This window comes from Pieris napi, chromosome 12 (assembly GCF_905475465.1).
Source record: "Pieris napi chromosome 12, ilPieNapi1.2, whole genome shotgun sequence".
Lineage (NCBI taxonomy): Eukaryota > Metazoa > Arthropoda > Insecta > Lepidoptera > Pieridae > Pieris > Pieris napi.
In genome coordinates this window covers 4430547-4444055 of record NC_062245.1, presented here as the reverse complement: position 1 = coordinate 4444055, position 13509 = coordinate 4430547, and the positions used below count along the sequence as shown (strand labels likewise).

General features: G+C 32.6%; 1 protein-coding gene across 1 annotated transcript in view; it reads left to right on the top strand.

Moving 5' to 3' along the window:
* Positions 1 to 4421: 4421 nt before the first annotated feature.
* LOC125054317 (neuropeptide F receptor) overlaps positions 4422 to 13509 on the top strand; it is a 46051-nt gene continuing 36963 nt past the window's right edge. The window contains exon 1 of the mRNA XM_047656120.1: positions 4422 to 4758. Coding sequence (XP_047512076.1) covers positions 4738 to 4758 — 21 coding nt within the window. The 5' untranslated portion in view covers positions 4422 to 4737. The remainder of the gene's footprint in view (positions 4759 to 13509) is intronic.

The window sequence follows — 13509 nt, the reverse complement described above, 5'->3', positions numbered from 1 at the left end:
TTTTTAGGATGTAATTAACTCACCCTACCTTAATCTGACGCGCTCGGGAATTTCTGATGGTCAATTTTTTTTTACTAATCTGATCCTGTCTCCTTCACGGGCGGCCTTATATATGGGCCTCATATTTTGTGGAGGTACTTAACCGGGTACAAGGTATCCCCCTATATATTAATCTGCCGCGCTTTAGTAAATCCCGAAATCCCCTCTTGGGCTCCCCTACCATAATAATATATACGCAGAAATGCATCCAGTCCATACGAAAGGTGGGTTTACGGGAGCTCACACGCCGCTTGTATTAAGAGTTATTAATATTATTAACATATTAATTTAAATGTTTGTGAATACTCAGCCTGTATAAATTCGATTAAAAAGTGTTTGGAACACCATATTGTTTTGTTCCATACTTACATTATTTGAGTATTGTTACATATTATCAAGGTTAATATTGTTTTGAAACCTTTTTTGCTCATTTTAAATTCATTCGATGGTAAAAATCGATTCTGCATTGATAATTTCAATAGGGCTTTTTTATAGAACAATGGACAAACAGGCAATAGGCACACATGGACACACAGGCCAGAAGGAAAGTGCGTTTCGGACCTTTTAAGAATGTGTACTCTTTTCTTTAAGAACCTCAAGTCGAATGTCCGGAAATAGTTCAATAGGCAGCTAGTTCCACATAGTGGTATTGCGAGGCAAAAAGAGCCTTAAAACCCTCAGTTGTAGAACGACGGACGTCGAGGTAATACGATTGAAACCTCGTATTCTGCCTCAACGTCCGATAATGAAACTCAGCAAGTAAAAATCCGAACACTGTACATGATAAGTGCGGTAAAGCCGGCAAGTGACTGGTCGACGATTCTTGTTTTCTTGTTAAAGATAACTTTATTTGTACCCTTTTATCTTTTTAATAAATTTTGATAATAGAATACAAGTAGTAAATCAAATGTACGCCTAGCTATAACAGTAATGTTTTTATGTGCGCGATTAATGCTTGCATTAAGTAAAGGAAACATTGTTGGAAAACCAGTATAACTTAAACGAATCGACGGCATAGATGGTTTACAATCTATAAATAAAAGTAATCAACGAATCTGTCCTATACTTATATTACATAGAGTGATAGAATATGTAAATAAGGAGTTTGTCGAAAATGTGTGTCAGTGAGGTTATTTAGTTTGAATCAGCATGTCCTATGATATATAATATATATATAATAATAATTATAGCGATGGCGGCTATACTTATTATGTTTTGGTAATATGACCGTCATCCGACAGCTATCTCTAGGGATTGTGGTTTATGGCATTCCTTCATCTCAGGGGATTAGATAGACCACTCCTTAAGATAAATCATATTTCCTTGAATTAGAAGGTTTTCTTATTTTTATAGTATATAATCTATATCAAATTATAATTTAGCTTATCATTTTCTAATAATCTATTGTATTTTTTTATTGTGATTATTAACACATAGAAGGAATAGTTTGGCCTAGTGGCTTCAACGTGCGACTCTCATCCCTGAGGTCGCAGGTTTGATCTCCTGCTGTGCACAAATGCTTACTGTCTATGACGCGCAAACTTGACGATTGTTAAGGCGTTTACAAGAATGGTACTTAAAAAGGAGACAGACACCATCTAGAGAAGCCATCTTGCGTTTTGGCGGATTTTTAAAAGTAGGTATTTTTAATATGAATTATTTAAAGTCAATACTTAACAGAATAAAAAAACTGAAGGTTTTAGAATTACTAATAGTTAGTTTTTAAATCTTTGCATACAGTCCAGCCTGAACTAGTTTTTCAATGTTTTAGTAAAAATAGTGTTAGGCTAATTTAGTTTTTAGAACTGGTTAAGTTTATGGTTAAGGATGAACCAAACCAGCTAGATTATAAGTAGGGTAGAGCGGGGCTAGTTGAGCATAGGGGCAAGTTGGGCAATCGAAATATCTCGGAAACTATTCACCTTACGCGGGAGTATCAAATAGCGAAAAGAAGGAGTCGGAGGAGGAGGGGTAATCATCGCACGATAGCTAGTGGCAGCTCGACGAGTGAGTGAAGTGTCACGGCGTTTTGTTTATTTTGTGACCAAAAAGTAAAAACATTGTTTATCGCAAGTTTTCCTCTGTCTTTGTCTAATGGTCTCTGTTTTCAATTAGGACAGTGTTAATCTTCCAGAAGATTATTGTATTTTTGATTTGTAAATCGGATTTGGGTCTAATTCTAGGCATTTTTTTACAATCCCACTTTTCTTTTAAAATTCCGGGTTGAGGTAAGTTGAGCAACTATAGCTCAACTAACTCCACGACTTAAACAACTGAAGAGTCTTTTATTTTGGTTTGGATGCTTACAAGAGGAGGAGATGTTCTTACACTACTGAATACTTAAATAATTCTGCAAAGGCTGTCCACGATGAGGGAAAAAGTGTGAATACCGCCGCTAAAGAATTCGGTATGGGTTGATTTTTAAATAAATGAAATGAAGGTGATGGTGATTGTTCATTTATGGGCTATACAACACCGAGGGAAGTATATCCTCCCTCACAGGAGGACTGTTTGAAAAAATACTTGCTACAAATGGAATTTTTCTCCAAAAGACGACCATTGCCTTGCCTAAGAGTATTTTGCTAAATTTGGCATTGAAATTCCACCCAGCTGAATTGCAAATAAGATGGCCGGAAAATAATGGTTATGATGTTTTTAAAACAAAAAAATACAAAAACCCGAACCCACCAGCCTTGGTAATCTTTTTTAGAAATTATCGGAAGTAATGGATAGATATCGATGCTCATGTTTTGTTGATTCAAGTTTCGGGTAATTATACAAATAAAATTTCTTTAAGTTTTGTTGTTCTGTCAATAAAAGACTATAAATAAAAAGCTGACTGTCTAAGACATATTTTACTTCATTTCAAGTTAACATAGAACCCATGGTTTGGCCTAGACATTCTTAGTGCTCAACTTGCCCCATACCCTTGCTCAATTTACCCCACCTATGGGGTACATTGAGCATACTTGACTTTCTGCATTTAAACATATGTAGCTATTATATTGGACTTGTTACAAAAAATACTATGGACACTTTTGGTAAGGGATAAATTACTAATCTATCAGGACACATAACAACTCATTGAGACTTATCATTGAGGAGCTATATCCAAGCAAGTGAAAAATTGCTGAACTAGCCCCGCCCTACCCTAGTGTAATTTTTATAAAGAGTACAGCAGAAAGCTGCACAGCATATCAAGTTTAGACTATCAAGGTTTAAGTTAAACTTAAACTTTGTTAACGATTTTCCTTGAAATTTCAGATTCATTTCAAATGATGTTAGTGTGTTATAAGTATTTAACAAAATTATAATAAGTTAGATTAAACGTTTTTATATCATTTGCTAAGGTCATCCACTTCTTGCCACTTTTAAAGTATCATCAGCCCTTTTGATGATCCTTGATCTTAATGGTATTTGTTTTTCCTCATGGTCAAATAAATAGACCAAAACAACCTAATTCTTACCAACATAATACAATAGAGCGTCATATCAGCATACCGTATTTTTTTCTGCCTTACTCTCGTTATTATGCGTATATATCAGTGACAAGGTGATGTATCTCCGACAAACGAAAACCACATTCATACACGTCAAAATTGTTTGTGACGTTTACGAGATACTGTTGAGAAAGGCAGTTTCCGTTTCCTAATTAAAATCTATTCATTTTATGTATGCTCACTTAGCAATAGCTAAGTACATTAAGTATGAAGCGCGATGTGTAGGGGATATGCCATACATGCGAAGACAATTTCTGCTCTGTTTCGTTGAGTTCTTTAACAATAACTATAGTTTCACCGTGCGACGTGCGACAACCGATGGAGCGAGAGAGTGGTGCCGACGACATCACCGCCGTCGCCGGGGTCACCTGGCCACGCCCCGCCCACGAAAGACACGAGTGGAACCGGATAGAGGAGACCATAATGGTGGACAAAAGAAAACCAAGCAAGCATATGATGCTTCCTAAATGTTACATTGCATTTTACCTACTGTTAAAAATTATATTTTTTGGGATTCATATAAATGGAACTTTAATGTTTATAATTAAGTGTATGCTATTTTTATTATTATTTATAGTTTCACCGAAAATCAAATTCAGGTCCTCCGGGAAGTAGCGACAATAAAGCTTTAATTTAATTAATAAGCAATATTCTACGTGAAAGTGACGGGAACTCCAAATTACCGTTGTTATCATAAATCAAATGTCTTTTACAGAAGTTAGAGTAAAGTCCTAAGCCGTCCTAATTTTCCGTAAAAATTAGAACGTATAGAATTATTAGGCGTAGCCAACAATAACAAAACAAAATTGTATATCAATGCGATAAAGTTAGATAAGTTCCTTCAATCCGGTATTCGCTGTTCGCAGTTGTCCGTGTTTCAGAATTCAGTCCCGTTTCAGCCGCTTTCAGCTCCACACGTCTCCCTGAAGCATTCGATATTTGAAACTTTTGCGTAAACCCCAGTCTCAAATTTTACCTCACATTTTTATTGTTTAAAATAATATTGCTTTGCTTGCTACTTTCTATCGGATTAAAATTGTTTTATTAGACGTTTGTGTCTGTGTAAAGTGTCAAAATAGGTGTTCAAGAAAGCTCGTTGTCGCGAAATGCTCAGTTTCTTGGTGTAAATGCGTGCAACGAAGCCACTTTGAATCGGACATTATGCTATTACCATATCAAGAGACTCTTAGGCATTCTCATGCCATATTATGATGAAATGGTAAGTTTTTTATAATTTGTTAGAAATTAATTTATGTTTACAAAATAATAGATTTACTATGATATATAATATACTTTTTATAAACATAGAACTCACTAACTGCTACGGCCAGCCGTATCGTTAATAAGCAAATCTCGGACAAACGTTAAGAAGATTTATTTGAAAATAATACTATTTAAATATCTATACAATTTAAACAAAAAGAAAATGTTTAGAAATATTTATAAATGACAAATTACCATTTAAATTAACATAATTTATAAGTTATCTAATACAAAGTAAATTTTAAAAACTATATTTCTAGACTTGATTAGTGAAATTATTATTAAATAGTTTTTTTTATAATATTTAAAATATTTGATACCAGGAATTAAATAATAATAGTATCCGTTTCTTGTGCAGATATTTAGCTATTCATAAAATAAATTATCACATTCAAAGGCAGGTTTTAGACTCACAATACCTTTATGACGCGCATCCAATAATCTAATTTAGTTGCCTATTATGCGTTCATCTTAAAGTCAAAGTCAAATCATTTATTTCAATTAGGCATATTAAAGGGCACTTTTGAAAGTCAAAATTACATGTTAAAAATATTACAAAAAATTACTCTAGTTGCTTCCAAAGGGTAGGTACTCGTAGTTTCATATGGAGAAGAATAGGCAAGAAACTCCAACTCTTTTGACAGACAATCTTATCCTATTGTGTTTTGTTCAATATAGATTTATATGAATATAGTGAAACTGTGAAAGTGTGAAGAAATAATGAGAATTGTTATCACCGCAAAGAGGGTGGTTTATTATATGTTTCACTCCGGTAATTTTTACAACACACATAAATAAATAAAGATATTATGGTATCATTGGCAATGTACAATTATTAAATGAGAAATATTCATGACACAATACACCCTTATTACGTTTATTGCTACTTGCATTTTATGAGTTGTAAACTTTTATTAAAAGGCCAAAGAAATATGACAGCGATATGACGTGGAAAGTACTTGTTGCAGTTATTCGTTGCTTTGATTTATTTTGTATTAATATACTGCGACTAGCTCACCATGTTTGTAGGAACACGCATGTATGTTATGGTTATTTTTAGTATGGTCGAGTTTTTAATCGTACATTTAACTTTAGAATTTTTATACAGTTTTCGCCTTTCTTTATACGAACTATAAATCGGAGTTATTGTTTCACCGGGCCCATATAAGGACGATAACACACATCCTACATTAGGAAGCTGTAGTTGTCTGAACACTCACTTTGCTATCTAAGCGTTGTCTTGGATATATTATGTCATATTTGGTCCTATCCCAGTACTGTGCCCATTTCTGCAATACTTTAGTGGGTTATCCGTACCACTAAAAATGAGTTATATAATAATCAGAGCATTTGTGAGTTTACGCACTAGCACAATATTATATCGTATTCGTAATTACCAATCCAATAAGTGACCGAATAAGCCTAGAGAACTTTTTTATTATTACAGCCAATTTTATTACTTTCAAAGTTTTATAACTAACATATTATATATAGTACCTATAATAAAACAAATAGGAAATTTAAAAAGTTTGGTCCCTGTGGTTTAATGCTGGCATTATTCCTCGTTGTATTGCGATACTTATTCGTTGAACTTTAACAAATTAGATTTCCATAAAATACACTATGATATTGAGCAATAACACTATGATCCAAGTATGTTATTAAATAATCTTGCTAATAGTGGTAATATAAAATAACTAGGTGCGGGCTTTGCGTTATTTCGGGTATTTTATGAAGGTTGTTTTTGATGTAAGAAGTAGTCTTTGTCCTATAATGCTAAGGTACAGACATTCAATAATAATTACGATATTCATCATATAAATTTATGAGATGACAAGGGCGGTACTATTCGATAAGGTGTTAGTCTATCTACATATCATAATCATATAGGATTTTAAAGATACATTTATAGATAAACAGTAACTCAGTATTTCTCTATTTATATAAAAAACTGACATCAGTATAGGCTTCGAAAACATACTACCGTTGAGTGCTGTTAGGTTAGCGATGCGACTCTCAACCCTGAGGTCGTCGTGGGCATGTTCCAGGAAAAATTCAAGACTTGTACTAACTGTTTGGATTTGTAATACTTAACTTACGTCCACTCTAAACCGTCCTAGAATCACTTACTTGTCTCTGATATGCCTTTTTTATTAAAAGAAACCTGATGCCTCAGCACGAACCTGTATAGTTCAAATAGAATACGTGTTGTAAAATATACAATATGCGTACATATCCAAACATAAATTGTCATATACGAATATTTGACGAAATTATCGTAAAGGTCTCTCAGACAAAATACTATAGAGGGATTATTTTAATCATTGTAGTATACAGATAAAACAATCAAAAGTATTACTAGTTAAAAAATATGAATTGAATCTAATAAGCTATTATACTTTTCAAAACAAATTCAACCTTCCAACCTTCATTAATATTTTCCATTTATTGAAATCGGCTTATAAATATTGTTTGCAAAACAATATAATGAGATATTTGTTAAACAAGACGTATTAAATGTTAAAATATTAATTAAATAGCACATTTCGCAGCTTTGAAATTTAAATTTGAACAAAAAGTAATGTTCATTAGCCATGCGTGCGTGATGGGGACCTCATCCTATAATATTTTTATATTTTTGATAACATCGCTTGATTGCGATTAGTTTGGAGCCTAGAATCTAGAACCAACACATGTAGTTCATCAATATGTTTTTCGTGTATCAAAGGTATATTAGCCGTAATTTTTTCACCGGTTAGATAAATGTCACCCTACTAGATGATATTCAGTAGGTATGGCGCTACAACCTTTTAAGTCTGAGCCTCAGATTTCTGTGTCTGTTTCGTGATCAATACACCTTATTGAAATTATCAACCTTCTGTGCCTGACACACACCGTCAACTTTTTCGTCGTCGTCGTGTCTAAGAGTGCCGGTTACCTCACGATGTTTTCCTTCACCGTACGACCGAGTTTTAATGCGTTCATAGGCAGAATGTCCATTGGTGCACAGCTGGGTATCGAACCCATGACCCCAGGGATGAGAGTCGCACGTTGAAACCCGACTCTGCACAAGATACTGAATACCTCGTAACAAATTTTAATTTCTTCATCAAAGCTGAAATTTCCTCGAAAATTAAAAAGGTTATTATAGAGTCGAAACAAGATTTTTATTAAAATTCAAAGATTCTCTGAATTTAAAATAACTATATTTATTTAAAATTCTTCGTGTGTCTCATGCCATTGTAAATTATATTCCGAAACGAATTCCTAAGAACTGCTTATGTAATTGATTGGTCTTATCTACATACATTGTACAATAAGTACATTCTATTTCTTTGGACGTTCGATAGTTTGAACAAAGTTTTTTTGAAGTCAAACCTGTTTCATATTTATCGATTACTTTATGTAAAGGGATCTTTTAACATAAAATAAAAGATAAATACATTAAAACCAATCTATTTTTGGAAACTTATAAGTTTGTTATTTATATTATCCAACAACTTTTTATACTAACTAAAAAATACTAAAACTTCGTTTGCCGTTTGTTATGATATAATTTTATGACTAGGGAAGGGAAACTAGAAAATAATAAAGCAATGGTTCAGACTGAAGGCGGCGTTTCAATGAATTTTATAAGATATCAGTTCTTGGTTAGAGTGGCTTTTAGTATTACATTATGTAAGCTTCATTTGTTAAGTTTATATGTTATTATAGAGCTCTTTTAATACGTACTCTTTGTGATGAAGTCAACATTTTCGGCTTATCATCATATATAGAACAGGCTAGTGACTAAGGCAAGCCGGTTTCCTTACTATGTTTTTCTTCACCGTTCGAGCGAAATGTTAAATGCGCACATAGAAAGAAAGTCCATTGGTGCACAGCCGGGGAACGAACCTACGATCTCAGGTCGCACACTGAGGCCAACACTGTTCTTCTGCACTTACTTGTGTATTAGATATGTAAATAAATTGTTTACGAAACATATATAAAAATGGCTTTATTTATCATCATGTATAATATTTTAATATTTGGGAGGGCTATATGCCATGATCATAGAACTGGATGCTAGATCAAATTCTTTATTCGTTTCAAATTACATATTTGTAATTGTTTTTGTACTACGGTCCATTGACTTAAAGCTTTATTTATTTTTTACACAATTTTTGGGCACCAAATAATTAAATTTAAAAAATACATAGTATTGTCTTTTATTAACATAACCTTTACACATTTAAAGAAAAACGCTTTTTACCGGATTAAAGTTATGTATTATTATAAATTTACAACTATTTGACATAATTTTAAATTTTTGAATAAATTTTTCTTTAAAAAATACATATTTTTTTTAAAGCCATTTAAAATAATATATACATAATAGATGTAGCTGAATTTCCACCTAAGCTGGCACTTATAAATTTAAAACTCATGCAGTTTTGTAATACAATATAAGCAGACCACTAAACGTAATCTACTACCCGTTGTTTACATTTTACAATAGATTTATCGAGATAATCTAAACAATTGAAGTGTTTTTAAATGTAGGTTATGTTCGCATCTGTTTTTTGTTTCTTGGAAAAATATTGATATTTTTACAGATATTATAAAGGTCGAAACGACCGAGTGGTCAAATCCCAGAATAATAGATTAAATAATGCTATCTATACACAACAAGAAACAGCTGGAAGAGGTCTATGTGTCACAGGACACGCTGACTACCTAAAACGGGTCAAGTGACGTATTAGATTAAGTTTTATTTATGTATTACTAGCTGACCTGGCTAACTTCGTTCCGCCCTACCACCTTATAATATCGTTGTTACTTTAATTTAACTTATTTTAGGATTTTATTAATGTTAAGTATTACATTAATACAACTTTTTTGCAAATACAGAAATGTTTTATTGCTTGCCATTGCGAAAGAAGAATGGCAGTTTTACACATTAGGCATCTTCTCTCTAGCGTCAATATGGCGATACTGCATGTTAAGCACTTTCTGATATCCAACATCTTTTGATCAGGATCAAAGCATGGTTATGCATCTCCTCATTCACCTCAAGATTGGAATTTCTTGAACTGACACGAATTCGACGTAAAATGATGCGTAGTTTTGTCAACAGATGGCACCATATGGTTTTTGCATTCGTAAAATTAATTAATTTATTTATTGTTATTCGTTAACTTATCCGATATTTTATTATGCTTATTCTGCTATTCGGGACGGAAACAAATCCAACAAATCAAAAACGATGGCAATCGGTCCAGCCGTTCTCGAGTTATAAGTGTTGTAACAAACACACTTTCTTTTATATATATAGATAAGGTGTTTTTTTATGTAGCTTAAAGAAGTGTTATTATATTGTACTGGGTGTCAGCAATAAAGGCCTACTAATAATAATGATATACAACAATTCAGACTAAGAAACTGAGCCTCAGCATGACACAGACACATATTTTCGTGATATCTTTTACATTGACGAACAACGGAACGGTTAAGTATCTATATCTGATAAAAATATAGTGATGTTATTTCTAATAAATAGAAGATAAAAAGTATCTAAAGTAGACAAGTAACTACGAAAACTGTCAAATATGAAATAGATTACATACAACAATGTTTTCAACATCAAAACGAAATAAAATCTTTATTACACATAATATTGAAGGATGCATAGTTGAAAGACAAAGTGCACTAGACCCAACACTAGGATTGCCTATGGAGCTAGTCTCTTCGATTTGATACATGAATGAATTTAGGTACTTGACGTAATAAATTCTACATAATTCTTACAATTTTATCATTAAACTACTGTTGCACAAGAAGAATACTTCCGGTTTGAGCATAGGACAGCGTAAGAAGATTTTCTAGATTTTTTAGTTTTGGAAAAAAAAATTGACTATCATTATTATGGAAATGATTTCAACTTTAGATTATATGTTCGCCCTGCTATAGTTAATAGATTAAAAACACATTCAATTGTTTATCCCGTAGCTCTTTGAGGGGGCAGACGTATTATCCATCGGAAATTCATTACAAAAACTTCTGCCTATATGCGTTAACCAATCAGGGCACTGATAAAACTAGAAGTTAGGTGGGGACGAAACTGGTCTAGCGGAAAACCTACGATTGTTAAACTTAGGCCCAAAGTACTTTATAGTTTATAGTTATGGAGATAAGTTAATCCAGATATATCCAGAAGCTTTTTAATAATATAATTCGTTGGTTCTTAAATATCATTTCGTATTCAACATTATTATAATTTTAAATGAATTTGATGACCTTTGTGTACCAAACAGTGAATTTTTATCTGTAAACACGCAGACATTTTGAGTGATAACCAATATACATCCGAAAATGATAAAAATTATATGATATTATTAATTTTTAACCACACTCATATAACCACATTAATTTTCTAAAATCGACATACAGTCTATCAGTCATATATATATATATATATATATATATATACAATTCTCGTGTCACAATGTCCGTTCCAATACTCATTCAGCTCTACAGCTCGACCGATTTTTATATGCATATTCAGTAAGTATGAGAATCGGCTACTATCTTTATTTCAAATTTATTACTTAATAAGGGGTTTTTCATTTGTTTTAATTTTTTTATGATACAAAATACAAAAATACATTCAACTCTACTCTACTCTACTAAACTCCAATTTTCACCCTACTACGATTAACCCCTATTTTTTATTATTGTAGATAGTTATTTTTATTGACCTAAATCAATGTTTCTTAGAAATAATATACATAGCAAAACAACGATTGTCGGGGTCAGCTATTTTCTTTATAAAGGTTCAGTTTATTAATAATGTTAAGTACATTCTCCTTTTCGCAACGTGAAGCCAAAGCAAATATACTTACCAAATAAATAATGTATCTTATAAGAATACAATATAATTAACTATAATAAAGCATGCTCTCTCAAAACATTGCTGTGGCACCAAGGCACACCTTATGTTTTTACACGCTATTTGCAACGGTTTAGTTGACTATCCTGACTTATTGTCGCTTTTACTATTTCACATCCCTTCTTCATACAATACAAGGCAAACCCAACTATTTAAATTTCCTCGGTCTAATACAAACTATTTACGTAACTCAGTCATGTATCGTATACCTTCAGATTATAACACAAATTACCAGCAAATAGATATTTAAAGCTATTACGCACTGTCGACTTATCGCCGGCGACTCTGTCGCTGGCGACTTTGAGTTTCTACAGTTTAAATAGATGTCTACGCACTTGGTCGTCGGTCGCCCAAGCGACTGGGCGACTCGCCGCGTCGTGGCGACACACAAGCGACTGCCGGTCGCTGGCGACCAATAGGAGCACGGCTTCAAATGGAAGCATTCACACTGCGAGCAACTGTCGTAACGACTGGACGTATATATACGAATGTACTTGGAATACTGTCGCTCGGCTTGGTCTCCTGCCTAGTTGCCTATGTTTTGGTCGCCGAAGTGACCGAGTCGCCGGCGACAAGTCGACAGTGCGTAATAGCTCTTTAATATATCTATGTAATAAAAAAATGTTTAAAAACTCTGGTATATTTAATTAATATTGGCTTTGTTATTCTTCCTTTATATTAAATATATATTATAATGATCAATGAATCTTAGAACTTGGAATTTATTATAAATACATTTATACTTTGTTATATTTTTTGTATATATATAGGTGAAACTGTGCTTTGTTTATGTTTGAATGTGTATTCCGGGCAAGGACGTGGAGAAATTAAGGGAAGTAATATTGGTAAATTGAATAAAGCACAAGTATTAATGTTTTAAACTAATAAGAGTTTGACGTTGATATTTATGAGCGCTGTGACATATAATGACAATGGCAGCTGACAGCAATGCCATTGCTCCGACATATATATTGTTGCTAATAAACCAAAAACAAGATGGAACGGAAACAATGTCAAATATACTTTTAACCTATGAAAATGTAATCAACTTATAACGGACAAAATTTAATGGAGTCAATAGATAGAGTACTCGTGCAACAGGGCTGTCACATACGAGTAGTTTTAAGTTAATAAAATATTTATAGGGATTTACAGTTTGCATCCAAAAACTTGCCGTATAGAATTTCAATGCTTTCAAACTTCTCATTCATATAAAAGTTATTAATAAAGAAATATAACATACAATAATTTATTTATAAATATAATATATATTAATAAAGAAATTATTGATTTAACTATTTTGATCATTTGAAATCGTCTTAAGTATATTTTAAATATCTAATTTACTTTACACGTAACAATTTTATTGTTAAATTTATTTAGCAAGTTGGAAAGTTTTATAATAACTTTTGATATGTTAAAAATGTTGTTATAGTCCGGTCAATTTAGACATCCAAGGTTACAATAATTCGCACTTGGCTGAATATTGGTAGGATTGCTCAATACACTATTATAAAGGAAATGTGAAAAGTCCTCATCGATCCGGCACGTGCAAAAAAATTTACTCCGGCTCAAAGATCACAAAAATGTGTTTTTCGCGATTTTCAGCAAAATGGTAAGTTTTATCATAAAATTAGTTGAGGCAAAAATTGTAGATCAGATAATTATCTATAAAAAATGTGTCTGAATACTTTTTTCCTAAAAGCCACTGTTTTTGAGATATAACGATTCAAAAAATTGAAAGAATTGTAATCGTCATAATATGCACACGTTTCCACG